This window comes from Coffea arabica, chromosome 7e (assembly GCF_036785885.1).
Source record: "Coffea arabica cultivar ET-39 chromosome 7e, Coffea Arabica ET-39 HiFi, whole genome shotgun sequence".
Lineage (NCBI taxonomy): Eukaryota > Viridiplantae > Streptophyta > Magnoliopsida > Gentianales > Rubiaceae > Coffea > Coffea arabica.
The window spans coordinates 2,478,331-2,506,201 of record NC_092323.1 but is presented as its reverse complement, the minus strand read 5'-3'; the positions used below and the strand labels follow the sequence as shown (position 1 = coordinate 2,506,201).

The 27,871-nt window shown below is 36.4% G+C and overlaps 3 protein-coding genes across 5 annotated transcripts; 1 reads left to right on the top strand and 2 right to left on the bottom strand.

Annotated features, from left to right (window-relative positions):
• Positions 1 to 59: 59 nt before the first annotated feature.
• LOC113723033 (glutaredoxin-like) lies at positions 60 to 1,723 on the bottom strand. Its single transcript, XM_072059171.1, has 4 exons — positions 1,563 to 1,723; positions 1,327 to 1,415; positions 378 to 476; positions 60 to 280 (listed from the first exon to the last, which is right to left on the bottom strand). Exons 1-4 carry the CDS (start codon positions 1,616 to 1,618, stop codon positions 201 to 203), a joined length of 324 nt encoding a protein of 107 aa, XP_071915272.1. The 5' UTR covers positions 1,619 to 1,723; the 3' UTR covers positions 60 to 200.
• A 1,006-nt stretch (positions 1,724 to 2,729) lies between these two features.
• On the bottom strand, positions 2,730 to 8,079 carry LOC113723064 (isocitrate dehydrogenase [NADP]-like). Its single transcript, XM_027246327.2, has 15 exons — positions 7,623 to 8,079; positions 7,491 to 7,534; positions 7,284 to 7,393; positions 7,069 to 7,106; positions 6,273 to 6,350; positions 6,013 to 6,066; positions 5,801 to 5,902; positions 5,611 to 5,699; positions 5,433 to 5,536; positions 5,267 to 5,335; positions 5,072 to 5,187; positions 4,500 to 4,534; positions 4,267 to 4,409; positions 3,584 to 3,706; positions 2,730 to 3,224 (listed from the first exon to the last, which is right to left on the bottom strand). The coding sequence occupies exons 1-15, from the start codon at positions 7,915 to 7,917 to the stop codon at positions 3,131 to 3,133; spliced, it is 1,494 nt and encodes a 497-aa protein (XP_027102128.2). The 5' UTR covers positions 7,918 to 8,079; the 3' UTR covers positions 2,730 to 3,130.
• A 1,816-nt stretch (positions 8,080 to 9,895) lies between these two features.
• Positions 9,896 to 20,161, top strand: LOC113723063 (polyribonucleotide nucleotidyltransferase 2, mitochondrial-like). Of its 3 annotated transcripts, XR_011818292.1 has the most exons (17): positions 9,896 to 10,394; positions 11,127 to 11,282; positions 11,396 to 11,566; positions 11,794 to 11,919; positions 11,995 to 12,156; positions 12,272 to 12,391; positions 12,610 to 12,747; positions 12,879 to 13,041; positions 14,010 to 14,135; positions 14,446 to 14,576; positions 15,434 to 15,653; positions 15,883 to 15,966; positions 17,026 to 17,105; positions 17,439 to 17,582; positions 18,086 to 18,721; positions 19,555 to 19,911; positions 20,039 to 20,161. XR_011818292.1 is itself a non-coding variant. In XM_027246326.2 (16 exons), exons 1-16 carry the CDS (start codon positions 10,035 to 10,037, stop codon positions 19,654 to 19,656), a joined length of 2,919 nt encoding a protein of 972 aa, XP_027102127.2. In that variant the 5' UTR covers positions 9,896 to 10,034; the 3' UTR covers positions 19,657 to 20,161. The 3 variants fall into 3 exon arrangements, 2 of the variants coding, with proteins under 2 accessions (XP_027102127.2, XP_071915049.1); XM_027246326.2 differs by having other exon boundaries at positions 19,555 to 20,161; XM_072058948.1 differs by having other exon boundaries at positions 10,074 to 10,394; positions 11,421 to 11,566; positions 19,555 to 20,161.
• Positions 20,162 to 27,871: the final 7,710 nt, after the last annotated feature.

Sequence of the window (27,871 nt, the reverse complement as noted above, 5' to 3'; positions counted from 1 at the left end):
CGTTCTTCAGCAAAAGATGGTCAGACTAGTTTATTTTGTTGACTTCCACAATAATAATATAGTACAGGAATCCAGCGAAGCTTCTATTCATAATTTATTCTCAAACAGAAAAATGAAACGAAACACTAACAAACATTGCTTTATTTATATAATGGCTTCAGAAACATGCATAATTCATCCAACGTATGCTTGAAGGTCTTCTAAGCAGACACACTAGCAACAGCTCCGGCTTCAGTTAGCAAAGGAACAAGCTTGCCGTTCTGGTTCAATGCAGTTGTTGCTGCAGATACAAAAACAAATGCAGAGAGGTAAATAAGATCATGGATCCTAGTAACTTAATTGGAAATTACATCTTGGAAATAAGGTGACTAATGTACCATCACAACCACCAATGTGCTTGCCCCCGATAAAGACATTGGGCACAGTCTTTTGTCCAGTCAACTCAGCAAGAGCTGCCTGAATCTCACTTCCATCACCTTCACAAACGTCAAACGTACATTACAAATTATTAGTATAGATATAGAGGAAAGAGTTCAAGGACATATAAAAGATTTTCAGAAGGCATCTGCTCATATATGGCAGATCACGGATTCTGTTCAACTTGAATAAAACTAGTATCATGTTCAACTTGAATTGGAATCTATTGGAAGTATGAAAGCATTACCAACAAATGATCACACTAGCAAAGAAGAACATCTCCAATTAACCATACATTTGTCACCTATTGACTTAGTAAAGAAACCCTACGACATCTTGAATTGTTGCAGCAACAATGAGTACGGCAGGAAGGGCCGAAAAATGGCTCCCTACTAACTAGAATTTAGGGCCACTAATCAGAAAAGTCAATGAAAATTGAATCCAATCAAATCAGCATCCGCCATCCATAAACCGTCCACGATCTAAGAATGGCCATTACATTAGAAGAAAAAATCTACAAATATTCCGTTGCATGATAAACGACAGATGCAGGAATAAACTGACATTGACATACGCATGCAGAAGTTTAACAAAATATATATATATATATATATATATATATATATATATATATATATGTGTGTGTGTGTGTGTGTGTGTGTGTGTGTGTGTGTTTGTTGGGGGGGGGGGGCAATTAATAAGTCTTCCACCCAGAAAATGGATTAGGCGTCTTTGTCCCTTCTTTGGTATAAAACGACAGATCAATTCATGCAAATCCTGTTAATTTGTCCGCGAGATTTAAGAAAATTATTCGGTAAACAGAAAAAAACGGCGTAACAAAAGGGGGGAAAAATAAGAAAAGGAGAGGGATGTAATAATAATAAAAAAAAAAGGGAGAGGAGAACAGACTTTCGACATCCAGCTCGACGGCCTTGAAGTTGGCACCAACTTGACCCAGCAGCTTCTTCACGTTGACGCAGAACGGACAGTACGACTTGCTGCCCAATTTTCAATGTTATTAAACTCGGATCCCCCATCCCCACCATTCCAAATTAATTCTAAGGCCAAAAATATAACTCTAGCTAGAATTGCAAAACGAAAGATTATGTAAGCAAATAGAGGAGATAGGAGAGTGAGGGGAGGACCTGAAAACGACAACAGGATTGGCCGACACGATCTCCTTAGCCTTTGGGAGAGCCATATCTTTCTTCTTCTTCTCTTGATTGACAGAGCCCCGAGAAAACTAGCGAATGCAAAATCCACGCCAATTGACCTCTTCCTGTCCCCGGTTGAAACTGTACCTATTTATATACACAAATAAATTATAGGCGAGGAAGGCGTGTCTGAGACGCGTCAAAGAGTTGGGCTTTACTTTTTTTTTTTTGTGTAGATGCCAGAATATCTCTTTTTACTTGGCCCAAGTGACACAGGCCCACTTCCTTTTTCTTTTCTTTTTTTTTATTTTTGATAAAACAGGCCACTTCCATGCTCAATTACATCATGGCTAAGATTTGACAAATATATATATATAAAATATTTAAATTATATTTTATATATCATTTTTTATACTATGTAGAGAGCCTATAAAATTTTATTTTATAATTATAGTTTATTGAAAGTAAATTACACTGTATACATATAAAATTATATCTTATGTACTATTTTTTATAAAATCAATCCTAACGATTTCCGTGATGTCCTTACTTTTGACTTTGTGAATTGACAGGTCGGCAGAGGAAGATTACCGATCAACTTCTTTACCCAAACTAACAGCACTCCCAAAAAACAAAAAAGTTTAAGCAAAAAAAAAAGGGGAGAAAACCAAGTCAAAGATAGCAGTTGCAGGCTTGGGGGGCTACCCGACACCTCCTTCCAAGTTCCAACGACCACGGAATTGTCCGATTCTTGTAAAGTTAAATAACATCCAATTGGAAAATTGTAACAATTGACACGTCGTCGGTAACAAATTCAATTCCCCGTTCAGTTAGTAATGCGTGGTCTAAAAACGAAGACGTCGGTCAACTCCAGGAGCAACCGCCCGGAAAGGAACGGTTGTGCGTAAGATATGAAGGCGAGAGAAATATTTTGCTAGGAGTGGGATCCTTCGTCAACATCTAACCGTAAAAAGATAAAGGGCATTAGCCATTAAGAAGCACTCCACTATCCAAAATTCCAAATGACCTGAATATGTTCATTCATTCCACGAATTCATTTCATGCACGCTCCCTCCCGGTGTGCTGTCTCAACCACATCTATCCAGAGCTACTACACATCTTTGAAATGAAGATGCTAGACACAATTGCCGTAACGAGTTAGTAAAAATACAATAATTGCATCAAAATCTCATTCATCTCCACGATTATTAAGTAGCAGTAGCTATGACAGGGAAGCACTTTTAGGAACATCATGAAAATTTCGAATAAGATGAGCAGCGGACAAGAAAGTACTCTGAAAAACCAATTGGTCTGTTTCAGATTTCATTTTTTTTTTGTCATGAAATGTCGCAACCCCGTCTTCCGTCTTCAACGGCACTTTTCTTCTGTTAAACGTCAGCATACACTTGTGTTTGTCATGCTCCCTCGGTTCAATCCATAGTGAGCTCAACGCACCATGAAGTGACGCCTCTAGTCTATTGGGGTCAAAACAAGTAGCCCCGTCAACCTGAACCAGAAAATTTTCCCAATTCCAACTCCATAGAATAGCTGCAGATCTCTCAGACAGATGCAGGTGCTTGGAGTTTCTTTTGAAGATGTGTTGCTACAGCCCCGATGAACTCTTCAGTGTCCAAGTAAAACTCCCTTGATACCCTGCACATACACATTAACCTCCAGAAATTATGAACAATAAAACAACCCTTCTTCCACGGTGCTAACCGATTAATCCTAAAACAGAAGATCAACTTTATCATTCGCTTGTGCAAGGGGAAGAAATTCAAGGAGAACTTCTATGCTCATTTAGGGTAGTACACTGACTTCGTGAACAAGAAATTCAAGGTAACCCAAAATGATCAACGATGCTTATCATGCATACCTTTAGATGTTAGGCCTCCAAATAATTCCTAAGTATCACCCAAACCAAGCCCGCCCATCCATTCCCCACATACCCACGCACTCAAAATAAGTAAATAAATAAAGAAGGGGGGCAAAAAAAAAAAAACACCACTTACTTGGGTCCATGAATCAATATGGCAAGATCCTTTGTCATTTTCCCAGACTCAACAGTTCCAATACATGCAGCCTCTAGGTTGTGGACAAAATCCAACAACTTCTTGTTCTCATCGAGTTTGGCCCTGATAACATATTCTGGCATGCATCAGAATGTAAAGGACTGATAATTTACGGATCTAAATATTAGACAGCACTAAAATTTGTAACGAATATGGCAAACAAATAATGCATAGTAGCACACAAAATGCATAGTATGTTATTTTACACAATAATTCCTGTTAAATGATGATTTGGACTGAAAAAGAAGTAAGAGAATACAGAAACATCAGATTCAGAGAGCAACAAACTAGTATGTTGGAAATACACCGTGTTCACATATGATTCACCAATGCTAGTACATGCATAAGACATCTCCATTAGTCAAAAATAACTTGGAAGTCCTTGATTCAAAAGAAGGGATCCTTTAAACAGACGCGGTGCTGTCTTGAAAAGCAACAAAATGGGAGAAAGATCAAGAATCCTAAAGTTGGTGTGTACAAATCTGAGAACTCAAACAAAAGCTGCAACTCTATATAGTATTGCCAGTTGACAAATAACTAGCACATTAGATCAAAGATCTAAAAGTAGGCATATCAGTCCCAATAAATACATAGCACCGCCAAAAAAGGGCACCACAACTAACCGATGTTCCAGGCCTCTAGTCCAGGCAAAAATGGAAGCAATGCTATTTGTGCTGGTATCCTGACCCTTCTGGTACAGTCGAAAATGACGGGTTACGGTCCCATGAGCTGCTTCAGCTTCCAATGTCTTGCCATCAGAGGATAACTGCAAAGCACATGATTAGATAAGAACTAAGTTTTGAGACCAGCATTATAATTAGCTCCGAGGCATGAGCACCATATAACTATATCATACCAATACAGACGTCATGAGGCCTAGAGAACCAAATCCTGCAGAAAGCAAATAGGATATCAAGGGAAGTCAAATGAAGTATCTGATTTCTACTTTCAAAAGTTATAATCTATTATTCAACAGTTTCTGTAATTGTTACGGTTGAAGTTTAGTAATGACAATGAAAATTCCTTACCCAAAAAAAAAAAAAAAAAAAAACCCTAAAGCAGCCACTTCCAAGTCTACTTCTACTTTATTCTTTTTGACCAAGTGGACAGTGGGGAGGGAAGGGAAACCAAAAGTTTCCAAATGGTACATAAAACATTGATTCCTTTGAGAAATGATCATGTCCTTTGCCTGAGTGAGCTATTAATCACAACTAATAAACAATCCAAAAAATCCATCACCAAACGGAAACAGAAAATGGCTCGAATGACAGTACTTAAAAAAAAAAGGCATATCTAGTCAGCGGGCCGTTACAAGTTTCTTTTTGGTTAAAAGCACTGTATAAGCACATCATCACAAACTTTCCAAATATATATGGGACATAGTTGTATTGCATCCATCAAATGAAAAATTAATGACAGATAAATCACCTTGAGCAAGTAAATCACTCTGGACATCTCCATCATAGTTTTTGCATGCCCAAACATAGCCTCCATCACTCTTTATTGCATAAGCCACCATGTCATCTATCAAGCGATGCTCATACCTAGTTGAGTAATTAATTCAAAAGCCATGAGATGAACAAAAAGGAGGATATAATGAAGAACATGACAATATCAGCTAACCATATAGAATGTTCCTCAAACTTGTGCTTCCACTTCTCCTGATATACCTCCTCAAATATGTCCTTAAACCTGGAGAGGTTAATTTAGCATTAAAAACAGGGTTTGTTCTAGTACAAAAAATAAAGTGAAGGACCTCAAATGAGGTAAGTGAGTAGCAAAAGACCACCTGCCGTCATATTTCTTCAGAATTGTATTTTTGGTGCTTAGGTAAAGGGGCCATTTCTTTGAAAACGCCAATGACATTGAGGATTCAGCAAATGCTCGAATAGACTAGCAAATTTCACAGAACCGTTAGTTAGACAGGATACTATAACCCCTTTTCCAGGAGAACTAAAGAGACAAACCTGGTCAATGTTATACATGGCAAGTGCAACCCCAGGACCTTTGAATTCATAGACATCCAATTCCACTGGGGCTTCCCCACTTTCAGGCTCTGACAGAATTAACAGACTTTAGAAGGAGAACTATCCAAAAACCACGAAGTCTTTCAATTTACAGCTTTTCTAACACGTTTTAAAAATAAAGCTGACTTACCAAAAACCATTTTCAGCCTTCCAGGTCCTGTAATGAGTGTATCAGTAGCACGATATTGATCGCCAAAGGCATGCCTACCAATGCAAATGGGTTTCTTCCAACCTGCAGATGATTCGTTTCAATCAGAATCAAGATGGAAGTAATTAATCTTTGCCACAGTTGCTGTGCCTTACACTTGTAAACTTGCAATATATATATATATAAAAACTTACCAGGAACAATTCTTGGAATGTTCTGGCAAATAATAGGCTCACGGAAAACAGTACCTGCCAAAAGTCTGATTAGCAACCAAGATTATTAAATTTATTCCAAAATGAATGACAAGAAAATATCAAGTTGATTAGATTCACTTTCAAGAAAATGATGTTCTTGAAGCAGGGTAAAACATTAGAACTTCCCTGGCCAACGTGTATCACCAGTATATAATCCACAGAATACACAATACTTAAAGCACAAAGAACCTAATTGTTACCATTCAATATATTCCTGATTGTGCCATTGGGGCTCTTCCACATAGATTTCAGCCCAAATTCCTTGACTCTGGTTTCATCTGTAGAAATAACAGCAAGTCAACCTGTGCTGCAGGGATTTTGCTGAAAGAGGATATTGCAAGGGAAAGAAACGTTCCTTGTAACTCAATTATCAAATAACCATGTTTAATCCTACTTCTGTCGGTGAACAGAAATTGAAGGATAGATCCCAGGATCACCAGAAGAATCCATCATTTGCAAAAGCCAACATGTAACTTAGTACTACACTACAGTATCCCGTGTAAGACCATGCTCAAGGAATTCTACATTGTTTACTCAGCAATTCATGTGCAGAGCTACGGTTTTATGTATATTCTGTTATCAATTATTTAATTTTTGCTGTTGCGAAGCATAATATGGTCGTACCAAATAATTAAACCTGGAGAAGGCCATAAAGACTGTTTCTTTCAAGTAAGAAATGATAAACCGCATTATTTGACAGTGGTTCACTAGGCATGAAAGATCATGGAATCCAGTCAATACAAATTCGCATAGCAGGGAAGCTCTCTTAGTAGGATTAACAATTCCACCGGCCATTCATCAGAAAAGCAGCCAGGGCATAAAGGGATAAGTATATTAGCATCACAATGCATCCCATGCATCAAGTCAGCACATCTTCAGATTTTTGTTACAGGTTGCTCTCAGAAGCAGGACATTCTTTTTCTTCAGTCCTTCTTACAGGTCAACAGATATAGTGCAAGATATAACCGAGATATATGAGGAGAAAGTGCCACTGACCTGGAGTAATAGTAGCACATTTTACGGCAACATTGTACCTGCAATTTACTTGGTTATTACTATGAACCATGGTAATGGAGCGAGTATGAACTCAAGAGTTCAAGAAAACGATTGCAACCCAGATACTAGGAGGTGGCTTAATATAGATATACAGAAAATGAGCAAATGTATCTGTTTGGGCTCAAAGTAGTAGATTGAAATGCTGCAAAACTTACTTAAGAGTAGCTTCGGCACTTTCTACAGTGACTCTATCATCAGTAGCATCACGATTGAGTATCCCTAAATCAAAATACTTAATATCCAATTCCAGGTAGGGAAATATTAACTGCAACATAGGAGTTCAACCCCGATGATTTTAGAAAAAGAAAGCCATGAAAAACGTCTCGAATTAAGACAAAAGAAAAGTGAATGTGCAGGCAGACCTTGTCTTTTATCATTTTCCAGATGACCCTAGCCATTTCATCACCTAAAAGCATTGAATCAAAGAGTGAATTAAAAAAAAAAAATTTTTTTTTTGATGAACGAAACAACTCTTTTAAATTGGGAAAATTTACCATCCATTTCGACAATTGGGTTTTGAACTTTGATTTTATCCATGGTGGCAGTTGGGGTGGAGGTAGAGGCGAAGCAGCGGAGGGAAACAGAAGGAAGGGTGGCGGGCAAAGAAAGACGGTTGTTGAGGAATAGTTGTTGATTAAAGAGCTTTGGATGGGTAGCACTAGTAAGGGGTAAGGTATGATGGGTTTTGCCGCATAGAGACGACGACGATGATGATAGCGATGATGAAGAGATTGCGGCGGCAGCTGACATGGCTCTGTGATAAAAAAGTCTGGGTTTAATTGCAAGCATTACAGAGAGTTATGATGTGCGGTGACGTCTAAGAGTTTTTAGCTTTCAGCGTTCGAGTTCTTGGTGGTGCTGCGGTGTCCTGCTTCCACTAATCTTCTGCAGCTTCTCAAGTAGGGAAGACGGCGGCAATTGAGAATCATCGGTTCCGTTCATTTTGTTGTTAGTAACATTTCCTACCCTCAAGGATACATAATAATTATCACCTTTCTCCCGTGGATATTCAATTAAGTCATCTTACCTCCCCCTGAGTTGTAAACTTTTTCATGTATTAAATTACTCTGCTCTTTTTTTCTTTTTTTTTTTTACATACATTCACATTTTTTTGTGGAAAAAAAAATAGAAGGCCTTAATATTTTTTAGGTGATTATTGGAGCTAATGTTTTTCTTGAAAGTGTGTAATTGCACGTTAAAGTGGATTTCAATCCTTAAATTTTCAAACTAAAAGCTATATTTAAGTATTAGAGGACACTTGCTCACCTTTTCTTCTTTTTATAAAGGACACTTTTCTTTTGTTAATATATATATATATATTGTCAAAAACCCTATTACATGATTTTGTGGAGTGAACAATGAGGAGAAGGAATAAAAAGGGTTGAAGTCAGAAAAGATGAGAGGACTTTATTGAAATTGCAGCAAATAGATTAAAAAGTGCGTGCCAGCGGTTTAATTAACTCAGTCCTCTCGATGACAACTCCTGTAATGTTATGTAAATTGGACTGATTCTTGGCAGTGGCCTTAGGCTTCATTTGGATATAGACAAAACAGCGTAGAAAAGAAAGTATATTGAAACAAAGTCTTATCATTTTGGGAGTTATACCAAGAATGGAAAATAAATGAAATGAACGGATAAAAGCCCCTTTAATTGGCGAAAAATCTTCCACCCAAATTTGGGAAAAAAAAGTACGGAAACTTCATGGGCACCAAAAGATATTCTTAATATGATAATTTTGTAATTTAAAAACTGATACAAAAATTTATTCTTTCGAATGTGTCCTAAAGCTGATTTGTGAAGGCATCGATATAGAGATATTTTCAGTCATATACTTTCAACTAGTAACAAAATATAAAGGAGTTCACTTGGCTTTTGTTATTCACCCACAGTCCAATAACAAAATGTATATTTTTTGTTCAATCTTCTATAGAGAATTGTAGGAAATGTATTTATTATGTCCCTTATATCTAGACACGAAGAATTAGGCATATGATGAGATATGAAAGAACTAAAAATAGGCATTGCATGGAAACTGTGTATCTATGTCAGCTCTAGTTTCCCCCTTTTTTTTAATCTTTTTTTTGTTTGATTTGGCTTATTTAGATAACAATGCTGATCCCATAAAGGCATGCATATAGAGACACAAAAAAAGTTTATCATTCTTGATTTATCATAAATTTGTCTTGCATCATTTGGAAACTCAACTTATTACTATTCACCTTGTAGGAATGTATATGCAATTGTTTTAGAAAATTATCTTGCCAAAATATTCTGTTATTGGAACAAGAAAACAAATCTCTGAATTTTGGTTTAAAAATTGAAAGGGCAAATACGTAAAGTTATATTTTCATAAGATCCTTTCTTTTCATATTTCTGCAACTCTCGAATAAGAGAAGAAATGGATTAATCTTTCCTACACTGACAGTGTATACACTATCAGCGTTGGTTGGATGATTGACAATTATGCATAATTTGAATTTGAAATTCAACTTTTGCACACATGTCATGAATCTAACGATGATAGTGTATACACCGTCAGTGTAGGAAAGATTTACTCAAGAGAAATATGTTTCTTTTATTTTCTTTCATTGAACTGTGCATCTTTTCCCTTCTTTTCCTTTCTTTCCTAAGTTATCTTTTCTTTTCTTTTCCCTTCCTTTGTAAACTCCCAAACTAAACGTTACCAAATGGTTTGGATCGAACGGTCACATATTGCGAATGGCACCTTACGCAGCGCTAATCTCTCTGGAGTCCATACTCCGCGAAGTACCAAATCCAAACTTCTTAAACCCTGGGCGTCCTTCTTCTCTAGCAAAATACTTTAAACCCTAAACCAACACTGAACATTCATTTCTAAGCGCCCGCTAAGGCCTGGGCAGGGCGAAGATCCCCATTGCTGTCGGTGATGGCATCAGTAAGCAGCAAAGCCAACCCACTCATTTCGACCCTTCCTCACATTCTCACATGGCCCAGGTTCCGATTCCGCACCATGTGCAGCGCCCGTCTCGGCTTTGCTTCCTACTCCTCCTCATCCACATCAGCCTCTGTCTCACCAGTCACTTCTGAAACCCCAGCCGCCGGAACAAAGGTTCTTGAAACTTTTAAGGAAGAATTCGAAATCGGATCGCGCCCAATTACGCTGGAAACTGGAAAGATCGCTCGGTTTGCTAATGGGGCTGTTGTTTTGGCCATGGAAGAGACAAAGGTTCTCTCCACTGTTGCTTCGGCTAAAGGCGACGGCGTTCGCGATTTCTTGCCCCTCACTGTATGCTACTGATTCCTTACTTCGCCCACTATTGTCTACTTTATGCAAAATTTTCTTTTCTTAGCCTCGAAAATCCCTGTCGAAGTCTTTAATTGAGCAAGCTGTAAACCGCGCGTTTTTCATCAAGTTGATGCCTCGTTAAGTTAAAAAAAGATTTAACAGAAAGTGAACATTATAATAAGACGTAAATGTGAAATCAACTTGATTGCGATTACTCCAGCGTCATGGGTGATATTAGCTGGTGAAATCATTGTGATGGGGATTACTGTAGCGTCATTGGTGATGATAGTAGGTGAAATCAACATGATCGGAATTACTCTAGCTTCAGCTTTCATTGCTGATGTTAGTAGGCGTCATTGGTGTTGGCCTGTTTCGAGTACTCAATTTGGTTGAAGAACGATAATTGATAAGCACCTTGTTGTGTTAGTATATACTATAAATGGAGAATTGTCAGGAGGAGGTGGTGTTAGAAGTGTCTGATGTCGGTATAAACTCTATGGTTAATTTTGTTTTGGGTTCTGCATGGACTTAATCATCCTTTATCACCTAGGTTATGGAGTATTTTTTCATGTTTCTTCTTCTTTCATTTCCCCGTGCTTGAATTTTTTCCTAGTTTCTACTATAAAATTTATCACTTGCTCAGCCTAAGGTGGTAAATAGATACCTTCATTGCCATTTGTTTTAAAAACTTTTCAGACCCTTTTTTAACTGAACACTTTGGCTACTTGCAAGGTTGAATACCAAGAGAAACAGTTTGCCCAAGGTGTCATACCAAACACATACATGCGAAGAGAGGGCGCTCCAAAAGAGCGTGAACTTTTATGTGGTCGTCTCATTGATCGACCTATACGCCCGCTTTTTCCTCCTGGATTTTACCATGAGGTTCAGGTATAATGTTTAATGCATCATATGTCCTATCTTCCCTTTGTTGAACTTGTATTCGAAACCTTGTGCTTTAGAATATCTTAACAAAATAATATGAACTTTTTTGCTTTTCCAAGGTAATGGCAAGTGTTCTTTCTTCAGATGGGAAGCAAGATCCTGATGTAATGGCAGCTAATGCTACATCTGCTGCTCTTATGTTATCAGATATCCCTTGGGGTGGCCCAATTGGTGTGATACGTATAGGGAGAATTTGTGGTCGGTTCATAGTTAATCCAAGCATTAATGAGGTAATAACATACCTGTAATATTACTATCAGAATTTTCCTCTTTTGTACTGAATGTCATTTAAAGGTGTGCATGGATGTCTGGTGCATACAAATATGGCTTGGTTAAGTATTCTGTGATGTGTACTCCTATTTCAGGTCCCATATTGCACCTAAAAAGTAATCAAATCTTGTATTTTTGAACTCCTCAAGTTTTGAATGCATGTCCAAACCTTCTTTTTGTCTTGCAGCTTAGCATGAGTGATCTCAACTTGGTATATGCTTGCACAAGGGATAAAACACTGATGATAGATGTACAAGCACGTGAAATTTCAGAAAGGGATTTAGAAGCTGCACTGAGACTGGCTCATCCTGAGGTGAGTCATTGGCTTTTCAAAACTTTTGTGTGCTCCGCTTCTATTTTACTAAGATGAATAGCTTTCTGTGTTTAGGCAGTTAAGTATCTAGAGCCTCAAATCAGACTGGCAGCAAAAGCTGGTAAGCAGAAGAAGGAATACAAGTTGTCCATGGTATCAAAAGAGACTATAGAGAAAATCAGGAATCTAGCTGAAGCACCAATTGAGGCTGTGTTCACTGATCCTACATATGGCAAGGTGTGTAAAATGATAATAGGTTCCTCAGTTTTTGAATTTCAAATGAAGCTGTACAATTATATTTCTTTGCTTCCACATCTCCTTATTTGTTGTATTTCCATTCCTTTACATTTAGTTTGAACGTGGAGAAGCCTTAGATAGGATAACTCAAGATGTCAAAAAAGCGCTTGAGGAAGAACGCGATGAAGAAGGCTTGAAATTTTTATCAAAGACAGTTGACACAGTAAGGAAAGAGGTATGCTTATCAAACAATGAAATTTTGTCCATCTTGCATTAGTTTCTTGAATTTCATGTATCCCAACTGCATTGTCAGTGCCGCTGCACTAGTTTTCTTAATTTTCTTGACTGCCATTTGTTTTTTTATTTCCCAGATGAGATTTTTCATGTTGTCATAGGACTTATTAACCTACATGCTTTGCAAGTCTTTATGGTCTCTTCAATGTTGGTTGGCAGGTTGTCCGCAGAAGGATTATATCTGAAGGATCAAGGGTTGATGGCAGAGTTCTTGATGAAGTTAGGCCTGTGTATTGTGAAGCTGGTAACTTGCCTGTGCTGCATGGATCATCTTTGTTTTCACGTGGAGATACTCAGGTTTCAGGCAAATTTGTCTTTAAGTTAGTCTTTAAGTTTGTTGAGTGAAGGAGATTTTTGGATGTCATATGTCATGCATTTACATCTTTTTAATTGTACAGTTTCCAATGCAATATATGTTTAATATGCAGGTTCTTTGTACTGTGACTCTTGGAGCTCCTGGACAGGCTCAACGATTGGATTCCGTTGTTGGTCCTTCGACCAAGCGCTTCATGCTTCACTATAGTTTCCCCCCATTTTGCATTAATGAAGTTGGTAAACGAGTTGGGCTCAACAGACGTGAAGTAGGACATGGTAAGTTGATTGTTCTCTTCATTGCTACTAAACTTTAAATAACTAAAGACAGTTTGATTTTTGCCTTTTCATGTTCATTTCTTGTTGGCATTAGAGGCGTAGTCCAAGTTGAGTCCAGTATTTGTCTTGTTGAGGTCAAGCTCTTTAAATTAAAATTTGGCCAATTAGTGAATGAGCTCAAGCTTGACTTGCTTTGTTGGTATTCAAACTGGAGTTCTAGTCTAAACATGTTGTACTCCTTGGCTGCATTAGTAAGCACACTCAGTGCAAGAAATATTAATTTATGGTGCTCCACTAGGTTGAGAATTTATGTACAAGAGTAGTTTGAGCATAACTCCTGCTTGTGGCTGAAAGGAAGCTTAAGGATCGTGTCAAGCCTGAGATACTCTTCAGAGGCTCTGCGCATTTGCATTCATACTCAGTGTTAAGCTTGTTACTTTGCATTGGTTGACTGTTTAATGTATAATCCTGTGTCTGCTTTCTCATAACATGTCATGACACATATATATACACACATAGATTGCTGACCACTAATTATAAATTGGGATGAAAGCTTAGCCTTTGGAAAATTCATATATATCAGAATCCTTGTGATGTGGATGAAGGCTCTTAGGTCGTTACATATTACATTTGGCTTATGGATAATTATTTTCTTGGCTGTTCGAAGTAAATCAACAGCTTTGGAAGATCAATGTTGTATTTACTTACTAATTCAATTTTGCCATTGCACTTCTTTTACGTTCCTTATGTGATAATGTTTACATTTGTAAGATTTTTAGGATGCTATGACTTGATAAAAGGTTTTGTCTTTTGCCACTTCTTTTCTGGTGGAAGTAGTTGCTTGAATCTATGCACTATGCTTCTTTGTGGTAATGAGTTGCTTCTGGCTCCTTTTTTAAGTTATATACTTCTGTTACTTTAGTATGAATTCAGCTTGAGTGGTGAGTTGATGTGATCATTTCATACAGGAACTCTTGCTGAGAAAGCTTTGCTGGCTGTTTTACCACCTGAAGATGACTTTCCATACACAGTTCGTATCAATTCTGAAGTCATGGCATCTGATGGTTCCACATCAATGGCAACTGTCTGTGGAGGTATACTGTTGATTTCCAACAATTGCTGCATATAATTTTCTGGCTTGCACTTAATCAACATGCATTTTGTTTTTGCTTTGCATTTTGTGCCTTAGTTGCTCTTGGCTAGTAAGCAAATACTGTTTCTCCTAGCATTGTAAGTGCACACACTTTTAGAAGTATTGTATTAGTTTGACCCAATATCAGATTGTTGCTGATGTTCTGAATTATGTTCAATTGGATTCATTTGAGCATACATGAAAATTTCTGTTCTTCATGGCCCTTGGCTGCTAAATATATATATTTTCATTAGTTTATTCTGTTGTTCTAGGCAGCATGGCATTAATGGATGCAGGGATCGCGGTGAGAGAGCATGTTGCAGGTGTATCAGTTGGTCTTGTTAGCGAAGTTGACTCTGCAACTGGTGAAATCAAGGATTATCGTATATTAAGTGATATTTTAGTATGATTCTTCTTTAGCTGTATCGTAACCTAGGGAAACTAATTTGCTGGCAAGTACAGTTGAATTGCTTAAATTGCAAGTCTATTGTATAATACATGATGCATACTGCTTGCCTTTACCTAACCTTACTTAGATGTTGATTTTGGCTCCGACTATAATATAGGATGTCCACAAGGGCTTTATTCTTCTAAGAAAATGTCAATCTTTTTCAGCTGGTAAAGAAAAAGAAACTATATAGGGCTTAGTAAGTTCTCGGAGTGGTACAAACTGATTATTTAGTTAGTCTGTCTTAGGCCCATATAGCATGCATAGCAGGATTGCAGACTATAAGAAGATCCGAAGTTTAGCTTAAATCCCATCTTTTGTGCTTGATAGTGTATCTCTTAGAACCTCTCTGAAGTATACATCCTGATATTTACTAATTTTCTTCATACTTGTACTGGTTTGATATGTGGAAATCAGGGTGAAGTAAAATATGGATTATGAGATAGGATTGTGGAAAGTCATTCAATTATTTGCCGGGAAAGGACTGCTCCCAATTGCCATATGAGTTCAATCAGCCAATACTTTTTTAGTTCCTTGGACATTTAAACACCAGATTTTAAACGGCTGGTGTAAAACTCAAGCATAAATGGTTTGTGTCAGAAAATTTTAACTTTTTCATCATAAAATTCTGAATCATGCTTGGTCAAAAGATGGACAGAAAGACACAGTTTTGTATACTCATTCACAAAGTAGTATTCTTTTCTATTTCTCCTTTAAGATGTAAAGATATTAATCTTTTGTATTTGGTCATATGTTTTTAGCTTCCATTTCCTGAGCCTATCCTTCTATTGCTTTTATCTACTGTCTTTTAGGGGCTGGAAGATCATCTAGGTGACATGGACTTTAAAATTGCTGGCACTCGAAAGGGAGTTACAGCAATTCAATTGGATATAAAACCTGCTGGGATTCCATTGGATATCATATGTGAGTGCCTGGAACCGGCCCTTAAAGGCCGGCTTCAGATCCTTGACCACATGGAGCGAGAGATTGATGCACCACGTGCTAAGGATGACCGGAATTCTCCTCGATTAGGTAACAAGCATTTTTGTGGTTAAAGTTTCATTTCTTCATGTCTTGTTGCTTTCCATCTCTTATCTGGTAATTTCAATTTTAATTTCTTCAACTAATCTATTTGTGTTATTTTCATTATATAGGAGTTAGGACTTGTATCCAGATAGGGTCTTGGAAATGACATTGCCCTTAAAGCTTTTACCTTCTTGTTAATTACATTTGGCTAATGCATATATAAGTATTGTTTCAGCCACATTAAAGTACAGCAATGATGCTATTCGCCGCCTGATTGGACCTCTTGGTGCTTTGAAGAGGAAAATTGAAGAAGAGACGGGTTAGTTGTAGCTCGGCAATCTCTCCAATTTCACTTCATTACACTGTAGATTGTTTGTCTTAAAATAAACAATAGGGTTATGCCTTTAAAGCTAAGTTTTCCCTGAATTGGTTAGTTTCTTGAAAGTAGAGTTTAGCATGTCAACTTGGAATTATAGAGTTTAGGTTTCTACTTTTCTCTTGGTTCACACTTCTATTTGTTGCTCTTGCGGCACTATTTTCAATTTGAAACATGATAGGTTTATCTTGATTTCTCCTAACGACATTTTCTCTGATGCTGCATTTTACATGCCCTTTCTAACTTGTGCATACTTTTGATGACCTGTTTCTATTCAAAAAGTGATGCCACATAGATATATGGAGTCTCTGTCTCTATTACATGCAGATACATCAAAAGGTTTTCTGCAAGTGACATAATCTGGACTGAGTATGTTAATCCAGAGTTAGTTTGCATGACATTAATTCTTTTGCCACCTAATCTGTGGCGAAGTAGGTGGAAAACCTAATTTCTTTGCACACCCTCTTTATTGGGTTTTTTTTTGGGCCCGAATATTGAAGTAACAAAGGTTCATCGCTTATTTTCTCCCTTAGTCCAGCTACTCAAGACAGGAATAGGATATTCTGAGCTTAATTGGCATTTTACATGTTTGATATACTTTTTCCATCCCTAAGTTTTTTTGGTTGCCAAGTAGAATATTTGGTGCTTGTGTGATATTTTATTATGTAGACAGAGTATAATTCATGTACAATATCACTTTGTGTATCTTTTTCTACCATTGCTCTTCCTGCATTATTTCTCTTTTGTTATTGATTTCCCTTCTCTTTTTTTCCTACTTTCATGTCTTCCATGCTATGACACTGTAGTAACCTTGTTTGCTGTTACGGAGTCATTACCTTTTGGAGTCCCAAACTCAAAAACTTTGGGCAATTGTATTAACCTTCTAATCTTGGAATGAGTACATCTACAGGCACATTTACAAAAAGAAATGAATTACTTATGCGCATGCTATTCTTGTTTTTGGAAGTATTGGAGTGTTTCTGACATTTTCAAATAATACAGGTGCAAGGATATCTGTAAGTGATGGAACACTTACTATACTTACAAAAAATCAAGCAGTAATGGAGAAAGTACAAGAGAAGGTACTTTCAACATTCTATCACCTAGTGTTTTCCTTTTGGTACTGGATTAAGGTGTTCCAGTCTCATGGCATTTTGTTGCAAAATTGATGTTTCTTGTTATAAATATTGACACAAGCTACAGGTGGAATTTACGAGTGGTCCGGTAGTATCCTCTCTCCCAGAAAATATATCAGGACTCTTGTTAGTTTGATTTCTTAGTTTCATGTACTAAGTGTTCCTGTTAGGGATTCATTATGTTTGCTTTAGTTGTTTCAGATGAAGGTGAGATTTTCAACTTTTTGTAAGCTAATTTCTGCCTTTTAATTTTAATTTTAATTTTTTTCCTTCAATTAGGTTGATCTAGTAATTGGCCGTGAGATAGAAGTTGGTGGCATCTATAAAGGCACTATTACCTCAATAAAAGAATATGGCGCTTTTGTGGAATTTAATGGTGGTCAGCAAGGTCTGCTTCACATTTCTGAATTGTCAAATGAACCAGTAGGTTCCTCTCTCTCTCTCACACATGCACACATGTCCAAACAAAGACAAAGAAGCATGAATATGTCACACAATCTTGAATGATGATTAAAACCCTGTTGTTCTCATTAAAATACATGATTCGATTTAGGAAAAGAAATTGGATTTGTTGTCTCCATTAACATTTGTTCCTTAGGTATAAAATTCTTCAAAGCTATCTCATATGCCAAACATGTTCTAAAGTTCTTATAAGCCATTTGCAGAATTCATCGAAGTTATGGTTAACCTGTAATGTCAATGTTGCCCTTCTAAATTTCAAATTGTCATGTCCAACCTTCGCTGTATTACCACATTTGATATCGCATTTGTATGCTTAATTGGTTTTTTAGGCAGCATTTGAGAGGTTTGAAAGCATATGTTGTACTGAACTCAGTTGATATCTTACATGGTTGCTTCTTGACCTTCTGATATCTTGCAATGATATAATTTTATATGTATTTTTTTTTTATTTTTTTTTACACTAGGTTACTCGAGTTTCAGATGTAGTATCAGTTGGCCAGCAACTTTCATTAATGTGCATCGGGCAGGATGTTCGTGGTAACATTAAGTTATCTCTTAAAGCTACGCTTCATAGAATTGGATCCAATGCAGATGATACAGTTGGAGAATTGAAGGTTTCAGCCCCAAAAGAGCCTAATGTTTTGCCACCCGTTAATCAGCTGCACATTCAGCAGGAAAAGGAGGATTCTCCCTCGGAAGATCAGCCTTTTGAACACAATATGAATGTGGAAATATCGTCATCATCCTCACCTGTGATTCTAATCCGGAGTGCTGCTGAGTGTGAGGAAGAAGAAAAAAATTCTGCTGTGGATTTGAGTTCCAGAAACGGTTCTTTTACTTCCAGAAGTTCTTTAAAATTGAAAACTGAAGCACCTGATCTGAACTTTAGAAGTGACGATGAAGATACGGATGAAAGACACACTGCAGACCCAAGTCTGTTGCAGAACAATCCGAATGACATGGAAACCGACAATGTGCCTAACATAAGTGCGAGGCAGCTGAAGATTGGTATGGTGTTGACTGCTAAGGTTCATCAGATACGTGCACGTGGCTTAGTCCTTGACTTGGGTGGTGGAATCCGCGGAATGTATCGATTTGAGGTATCTGCAAGCTTAATTCATTCTTAGTTGAGCAGTAGTTTCTAGAATGTTTCCTGTTTAATTTTTAGTTTGAAGGGTTTGCATATGGGTCGGGAACATGCATGTCTGGAATTGTTTGTCTCTTTGTCTTGTCAGAAGGCATACACAGACAACAATGATTGAGACACTTGTCTGGCAATTAAAGAGGACCTTGTATTGTGCTGTAGCCCTTAATTAGTAGCTCAGTCACTCTCCACTTCCCAATTGCTGCATAGAATTGTGCAAATCTAGTGCTTTTTTAGCAACTACTTCTGTAATAATTTTAAATGTTTGGAAGATTGCTTGTGCAAAGATCATGTCAAGGAAGCGTAACATTTTTGGTTTAATAGCTCTAAGAAAGCATTACATGTTTGATCTTTCCTTCTTCCCTCTGATTGCAGTTTTTCTTTTGTTTTAATATGAAACTTTGCCATTCTTCCTGGTATAATTTCTGGTAAACTCTTTACAAATCTTTCTCGAAAAGTCCAAGTTTGTCAAATCTTTTTGGTAATTGAATCATGTCACCGTCCTAAAAAAAAATGAAATCCTGGCATATCATGTAAAGGGTAGCTTACCACTTGAGGCGCTCATGTTCAAATATAATTTTAGGATGTGCTTTTCCAATGCCAGTGTTAGTTTAAAAAGCATAAAATGTTCTCTGTGTGGCGTTTTCCATCATTCTTTAAATTTAGCATTTCATGCTATTGCTTGTATCTAAATAAGTACTACAAGAAAGCAAAATGCCTTTAAATATTTACAAATTGGACTTCCCATCTCTTGCATTTGGGTATTTCATTGTGTAATTTGCTGTGCAGACTGGTGTCAAGAGGTACTTTGGGGTTGGTGAAGAGCTACGGGTGAAATGTTCAAGTTTTTCTGGTAAGGGGATTCCGGTCATGTCTTTGTTGGAAGAGTAGTGCACGGCAGATATCCTCATCCTGTGAGTTACTTATCTTGACGGCGGATAGATTGGATGTAATACCATACACTCGTTTATACAACAAGACATAGCCACATATTTGCAATGTGATCAAGGAGTGAAGCATGTCTTATTTCGTGTCTCCTTGTGGTAACGAGTACTGCTTTACTAGGTATTGGAATCTTCAGCACCTGCTGCACTTCAGCTGTACATTCAAAATAGGCGGATTCACTGACATCAACTAGATGGATAGGTAGGCCCTTTTTTGCATGCAGTAGTAAGTTTTGGAGGGCATGTTTGTATCCCTCTCTTGCCTGTCTGTTTACTGCCATTTGATTTCCGTTGAAGAGGAAATTAATGCTTTACTTTTTGAGGGGCAGGGATGTCGTTTCTGCTGGAACTGGATAGAGCATCATTGATGGCTAATTTGTTGCTTCGAAAGAACTTAGTTCTTAGTTCCCGAATTTACCATGGTTGTAAATATGAAAAAGCAATTGAGTGAATCCAGTTGTTGTATTCACTTGATCATCGTCCTTTACGCGAGCCTATTTCTCGTCTTCCTTGTGAGATCTCAACGCAAACAGTTGCAAAAAAATATAGTCAGCAGTTTTGGTTGTCGTACACGGGTTAGTCAATACGAGAGAAAATATCACTTTCTGGAGATCTCTACTGGTGTTAGTGCTTGACCAGCTCAACCAGACTTAATTGGCCACCATTTCAAGATAATAATGTTTCCCTGTTATGAGGTTTTAAAAGTAGAATTTTTTCCAGGGCGAAAAAAAAAAGAGAGTAGAATATATGTGTATGTAACATCAATTGATGAATGGAATGAAGTCTTGGTTTCTAACGTAATAATCTTGGTTAGTGCTTCACCAGCCCTTGAATTCTGAAAACTTCTTTATGAAGCGCTACTTAAGAGAGATCACATTTGTTCTCGAGAGGAAACGGTTGGTCATTAGGTCGAATTTTAAGTTAGTTGGTCTATAAAAAATGAACTAGATTAGGATGTTTGTTTGTAAATGAGAAATAATGATATAAAATATAGGATGGAAAGTAAGATAAAAAAAAAGAGCGGAATAAAAGATCACACTAATTTATGCAGAGAAGTACCAAGGAGTAACCTGGAAGGTATTGGTAAGTGACTCCAAAACATCTGATACTTGACGTATACATATATATATATATCAAACTAAAAGTTAATTTCCTTTTTTGAACTATTTAGACTAGCAGGTTCAAAATGATATAGTTTAGTATCCGATGGGTAATCCAAACCCAAATGGGTAATTAGAACTCAAAACGAGAGAGTTTGATTTTTAATGGGTATTCCAAACCTAAAACGTAAGAGAAATTTAGTAAGATGGGCATCCGATGAGTAAGGTTATCTAATAATGGGATTTGGTGAAACATTAGATATGTGAGTCAAAATTTTGTAAGAAAATTTTTTTAGAATACCGGATCGGCTGTCGTTTTTATTTAGACAATTCATTTGTTTTACACAAACTCGCAAACTATAAATATTCGCAGAGGATCTTCCACTTCTTGTACGAAAATGCAATCTGCGGCCCAACAACCCTCATCTTTTTCCTCTGTGTTCTGAACTGGGGTGTCTTCCCCACTGTCCTTCCTGTCTCTGGGAATGTTCCAACAAGGATAGAGACATGCTGCTAGATAGCCATTCTGTCAATACCAGTTCCTTCTTTCTTGGACGACGAATAATTCTCAATGATAAATATACTTTTGTTTCCCTCCAATTGTTAAAGAAAATTCCGATGACGACGGCACACTCCCATATTCCTAAAGCATGGTATGTTGACTAGTTGATCACTCACGGTTCATCAACGCCTCCAGAAGGGACTCTTCTTCCTTCTCCTACTACAATTTCAAAAAGTTTCTCCCATCCTCCTCTCTTTTTTCGCAATTAATATGGAAGAATGTAGACTTCGACTTGGACAGTGGAGGGCGGACCCGGATGAAAACTTGATAAATCATTTTACCAACTTTTGCGCCGATATTTTTGAATTCGTGAGACTGCCTAAAACTCCAAACTCCAAACAGTACCAAATGGGATCTCCTCCTCGCCAAACAGCCAAAAAAGTACTACTGTTTTCAAGATGCCAATCCCCTTTTTCTCCTTCGAAATCCCAATGGCATTTTCCAGCTTTGAAGTTTGAACGATATCATTATTGGTGTTTGACGATGTATTATGTCAATTGACACGTCAATTATCAGAGAGTCAAAACTCAAAAGTGCTTCGGAACACACAGATTGGTGGCACGAGAGAGAGAGAGAGGAGGAAGCATTTTAGAAAAAATTAGATAGACATGCTATCACTAGCAGACTATTCGATATCCGAATCGAAATTAATTTAGTGAAAGTTCATTTGGATTTGATTCGCCAACTAGTCAAAATAAATTGGAACGAGAGTTTATATTCGATAAACTTTCAACCACTACTCGAGCGTGATTCGATTAATATAAAATTAGATTTTATACGTAAAAATTTCAAGTTACTTGAGTTCGATTCAAGTCGGGCTCAATCAAAAGCTCATTCAACAGATAAACAAGTCAAGATTAAATAAATTTTCAGATTCGTTAAAATAATCCGCGAGATTTAGACACGAGAGAGACGGTGGTATAGCATGCGTTCTATTTTGCATAAGACCCCGTGTCCCACTACTGTTTAACTATTTGACTCTTCGTAAATTATCTGATTCTAGAATTGTTTACCGGCTTGAATACGGTACTACTTGCACCAGTGTCCGTAGTATAAATGTCGTGGACGCGGAATAACCGGTTTTAACCCTTGGCCGGAACAATTTTCCGTGTACTCTGGAATATTACTTAACAGGGATCAAACTTCTATGGAGAATTGAGTCAACTCCACATAAATGGAGAAGAAACTTGAGAAGGACACGTGGTGATGCTGACATCAGCGTATTTATGGTAGAGAGAGGATTAACATGAAAACTGGACAAAGAGTTGTTGAACGCGGAGGTAATAACCGGTGCACACGATCAAAAGAAAAGGCATTTGCCTTGACACACAACGCGCCTAATAGGTGTTTATCTCTCCGGCATGCATAAATGTTTTCAAAATAAAGAATAATATGCTCCTATGACAGGATTTTAAAATAAATATGGAGAAAAAATTACAAGGGAATTGTAGACAATTACACAAAAGTGTTTCCAATTTATTCGGATAAATTTAATTATTTCATATAACTAAAATTTATTTATATTGGTTATATTAAAATTTACTAATTTATAAGTTGATTTGCATTGAAACCTAATGATTTGTTCAATTATTTGCACTAAATACCTCGCTTTCTGAATATATATATATATATATATGATCCTCATATCATTTCGGAACATATTTAATAAGAGGGAAAAGTTAGCCAATAACATACTTGTATTTAGATTACTTATATTAATGCATGTTAACGGGTAAGATTTGATTAGATTCCTTTAATCCAAATTTAGGCCCATTGTATTTAATTAGATACAGAAACCCTTGTGAGTTGTGAACCTGAAAAAGTAAATCTAGACACGTATCCTCATGGGTTTGGGCATTCTTGGATACTTTTTTGAACATACAATAAAGAACTAAAGTAAAAATATTTTACAAATATATAGAGTTTAAAAATAACATAAATACTATATAATTTTTATTTTCAAATAATAAAATTAACATTCAATAAGTTGAATGCAATATTATGAACTCAAATAAAGAACTAATATCAATTACTTTTTTTTTATTTTCAAAACTTCATCTGCATCCATTGAGTCACACAATAGAAGGGCGGGATTAGGCGATTTTTTTTTAATATTAAACGCATATCTTTTAATTTAACAGTCATAAAATCTTAATGTATTTGATCCAGTGACTATAGAATATTAGATTTTATATACATGTATGTATATGTTTGTGTGTATATCTATATATATATATGTAATTTATACATAAATCTGAGTAGAGTCTAGTTTTGGATCTGGATTTGGGTATAGATAGTAAAAAATTAGATTCTACTAGACCCATGACTCTCTAAAAGGGATTTGGGTATGGGTAAAGGTTGGATTTGAGAAATTAAACCCAAACTTTACCCAAGTATATTGGGTCTGAATTGGATCTAGATAAGATTTACTAATTAACATGCCTACTTATATCCAAATTTAAAATTTTATTCTAATAGGCCCGTTCTTGTATCATTGATTAATATTCATTTTCATACCAAATATAAATGTATTTCTACAACATGTAATGCGAGGCAAACCAAATGAAACTTCACGCTATGTACTTTTACTAGAATTGTTTCTTTAAGTACCCATGATATTAATCTTTTAACTATTATAAAAAATTTTAAAAATTAGGTTATAGTAGTTTTGCACTTGGCAACATAACATTTAAAAAAACATGATGGGCATTTTAGGTGTAATTAAGGGTGTAAATAAGCGTAACTCAATAGAGTTACTTGCAAGTTTGAGTTCTTAATGATCGAGTTCAAATAGATCGAACAACTTGAAGAGCTCAATTTCGAACCCAATATGTGAGTCTCGAAAATTCGTCGAGTATAAATGAGCTCAATTGAGCTTCAATATATATATATATATATATATATATATATATATATATATATATCAAAATTTTTATATTTATTAGTATAAAATATCTATCGTGTCCTTTGTTTAAAATTGTATAAAATATTAGTTTATATTACTTAAACTTGATTGGGCTCGATTAAACTCAATTGAACTGAATTGAGCTTAATGAGACTTGATTGGGTTGACTAAGCTCAATTAATTGAGCTTGATTGTGCTGGATCTGATTGAACTCAAACAAGGTAAAATAAATTCGATTCAAATTCAAACTCAACTTTTAAGAACAAAACAAACTAGAGTTCAACTTCAAGTTTTTTCTACATGTTGATGCATCATTTTTGGCAACAAGTAACAATTAAGCATTAGTATAAATTTCCATAAATATTAGTTACAATTCTATTATCATAATTTTCATCACTTGTTTATTAATTTTATAACAAGTGTTCCGTAATTAAATAGATAATTCAAAACATTTTTTGTACTTGCGATATTTAGTTATCATACTTTTTCAAAAGTGATATAAATAATCAAACATTAAATATCATACTGAACTATTTACTTGATGTTTAGAAATTTTAACAATGAATACTTAAATTTTTGTATCTGTATATATAGTTGACAATAGAAAAGATTTATATATGCTTGAGAGGGTAAAATTAGTAAAAAAATCATGAAGAGACATCCTTACATTTTTATAAAGGCTTTCACAAGTAAAGTCTAATATTCACAAGGAACATTTCAAGAGGACATAAAACAATTCTGAAAATCCTGCTGGCAAGGTTTATTTTCCGAGGATATAAGCACTAATTTTTAATATTTTGAGGAACCATGAAAAATTTTCTGAAATCTTGGATTTATTTATGCTCCTCAGTCCTACCATTTCACCCCACTGGCGCGTAGTTATGCGGAGTTAGCGACGCGGAATATTGTGGACCACAAAACCACCAGATTTGACAGCACCGCAGTCCGTCCAACCAACCCATTTTAGACTGACATAGCCGGTTGCCAATTTATAGACTAGTTCATAGGGTCAGCTACAAAAGACACCTTAATTTCAGTGATTGTTTGTTGTCAGCTTCACGTTTTATCTCCCTATATAAGGAGTTGACCTGATTCTCCACCATAGAATTGTCCTACTTAACAGATCTTAAATCGCATATTAGATAGTAGTAATATTTTAGTTTTTCCAGACAGACAATAATATATGCACACGAACTTTCTCACTTTTCTGCATTTATTTTCACGTACCATACAGATTTACTATTCATTTTCTAAATTCCAGAGGTCGATTAAAAATGTACGTGATCGCATGAAGGGTGGTACGCATCAATCATCCATGGTTTTCTGACAGTAAACGGAAAACAGATGAGTCGTTTATCCGTCTGTGAAAATGCATAAACAAGACCGAATATGGCCAAACGGATAGGTTGCGGACCATTGAAAGATGGGGGAGGAAGCTGGCTGAAGATTATTTGTTTGACCGTTATTATACTGCTACCATGTTTGAAACTTTGTCCAAGAAAAGACAGCATTAGCCGCGTTGCAATTGTTTCTCCACTGAAAATCTCTAGAATTGAAAGATTCCCGAAGAACAGAAATATTTACCACGTGCTACTTCTTACCACTTGCCAATCCAAAATTTAAGGGAAGAAAAAAAAAAAAGCTTGAAAAGACCTTTCATGTTCATGAATGAGGTCAACTTGAAAGGCCCAAAAGCTTCCAGTACTGATCTTATTAGCTGATGCTTTCGGGGTTGTGGACGCACTTAATTAATTAACTTCTTTTCTTTAATCTTTAGAGGATACTACTAATAATTACCAGTATTTGGGTAGTGTACTACTACTACTCAAGGCGTTGGACTTTTGGAGTATTAGGAGTAGTAGGTAGCAGATTTGAATAGCGAGAAAATGACGGCACTATCTAGCTCGGTGGTGGTGGTGGTATGAAGAAGTCAGCGTTCTCGAGAGCAATAATACTAACAGGGAGAGTTCATTGGCCCCCCGTCAACGTCAAATTCAGATTGTCTCAGCACACAAAACTACAAACATGAGAAGCTTCAGCTGAGTTTAAACAGTAGTAGTAGGTATAGTAGACCAGTAGACAAAATGTGCGTCGCGTTTGGGATTAAAGAAAGGATGAGAATATTACAATTCCAGAAAGGACAGCCAATGCTGGGATCTCCAGGACACGCGATACGCGGTATGTGGTGTTCTAAATAATCTTCTAGACGAGGAGGAGTATGCACATGTACGCGTATGATAAACTTGAAATTGAACGCTCTTAAGATTTTTCAGAAAAATTCTCTCTCGACACATTTCTTAATCATGTTTCTACCTTTTCTACGTTACATTATTATAGTATTTTTTTTTTTTATAGAAACTCTAAAAACTTGCGAGTCAAATGAAACCTAAGTTGTAACCACCAGTCTTTGGGCTGGTGGTCACCACCTAGCTTGGTGGGGTGGAAGGTAAGGGTTCAAACCTTGCCTCCCACCAAAATGCCACATTTAAGTGGTTTGCTTCAAAAAAATTTAGGCGGGTGTGTTATGCATTCGTTTGATTCGGAGGTGGTTCAATCCCCTCCGGATTATTCCTGAGCCTTCTTAAGTCCGCCCCCACCCCCTTAATGTAAAATAGATTAACTTACACAACAGTTGTCGTCTCCGGAAAAAAAAAAAAAAAAAAGAAACCTAAGTTGCAATAATCTATCCAAAAATAGCTCATATTTGAATAGATTTGATTTTAAAACATTTAATAATGAGTCAAATTGTACAACATCATCTTAACAAGCACAGCACACCGCAAGAAGATGGATCGCTGGGTATCGAATCTGCCCGAGTTTTTACCTTTGAAAAATTGCCCAAACTTATCCAACAAGTAGTCGTGGAGTGCGACAGGCATCTCATCCTGATTTCTCCTTCCTGACATCAACACGTGACGTGATTGTGTTGCAAAAATAGGAACGAGATACTACTAAGGTACGATACGTTAAAGCAAAATGGTTGTGGTCGTCAAATTCGATACGTACATGGTACTTGCAGCTTCATTAATTTGTACAGTTACCCTGGTTAAATCTGATTCTTTTTAGCTCTGTTGAATTAAGGAACAATCAATAGCGCTTTTTTTTTTACTCATAATTTTGTCAATAATCTTAAAAGATTCAATTGAATGGCTTCCCATCTCTACTGTCTTTTTAAAACGATGCGTTTTGAAACTAAAAAGCCCAAGGAGGAATCAGATGTTTTGGTAAAACGACATTAACCCACTAGAATTGATATTTCACACAAATAAGGAGAAAAAAACACGAAATTAACAACTGTTATGATCATGAATCAGAGGCTTATACTTGGATCCAAAAATAGCTTCAAAACTCACTATTCCATGTATTTGAAATTAAAAGTCCTTTATATCTTTCCTTTTGGAGTAAAAACTATATACCAATTACTAGTTTGGATGGGAATGTTTTTCAAAAACTAGTTTTTCCTGTTTAAAAGTCACTGCTTTTCAATAACAATTCCTGTTTGGATGGGAATGTTTTTCAAATACAATAAAAATTTTAAAAAAGTGCTCTAAAAATTAGTTTAATTTTTTAAAAAAATTTTAAAAAAATCTCAAAA

What these genes read in the sequence shown, in the direction of transcription:
- LOC113723033 (XM_072059171.1), bottom strand. Translation starts at nt 1,618, where the DNA reads ATGGCTCTCCCAAAGGCTAAGGAGATCGTGTCGGCCAATCCTGTTGTC. An exon ending in AATCCTGTTGTCGTTTTCAG is followed by an intron (nt 1,416 to 1,562) that starts GTCCTCCCCTCA and finishes AAAATTGGGCAG; the next exon opens with CAAGTCGTACTGTCCGTTCT. An exon ending in GCACATTGGTGGTTGTGATG is followed by an intron (nt 281 to 377) that starts GTACATTAGTCA and finishes TTGTATCTGCAG; the next exon opens with CAACAACTGCATTGAACCAG.
- LOC113723064 (XM_027246327.2), bottom strand. Translation starts at nt 7,917, where the DNA reads ATGCTTGCAATTAAACCCAGACTTTTTTATCACAGAGCCATGTCAGCT. An exon ending in ACTAGAGGCCTGGAACATCG is followed by an intron (nt 3,707 to 4,266) that starts GTTAGTTGTGGT and finishes ATATGTTATCAG; the next exon opens with GGCCAAACTCGATGAGAACA. An exon ending in ATATTGATTCATGGACCCAA is followed by an intron (nt 3,225 to 3,583) that starts GTAAGTGGTGTT and finishes GTGTATGTGCAG; the next exon opens with GGTATCAAGGGAGTTTTACT.
- LOC113723063 (XM_027246326.2), top strand. Translation starts at nt 10,035, where the DNA reads ATGGCATCAGTAAGCAGCAAAGCCAACCCACTCATTTCGACCCTTCCT. An exon ending in TTGACACAGTAAGGAAAGAG is followed by an intron (nt 12,392 to 12,609) that starts GTATGCTTATCA and finishes GTTGGTTGGCAG; the next exon opens with GTTGTCCGCAGAAGGATTAT. An exon ending in CAGACGTGAAGTAGGACATG is followed by an intron (nt 13,042 to 14,009) that starts GTAAGTTGATTG and finishes CATTTCATACAG; the next exon opens with GAACTCTTGCTGAGAAAGCT.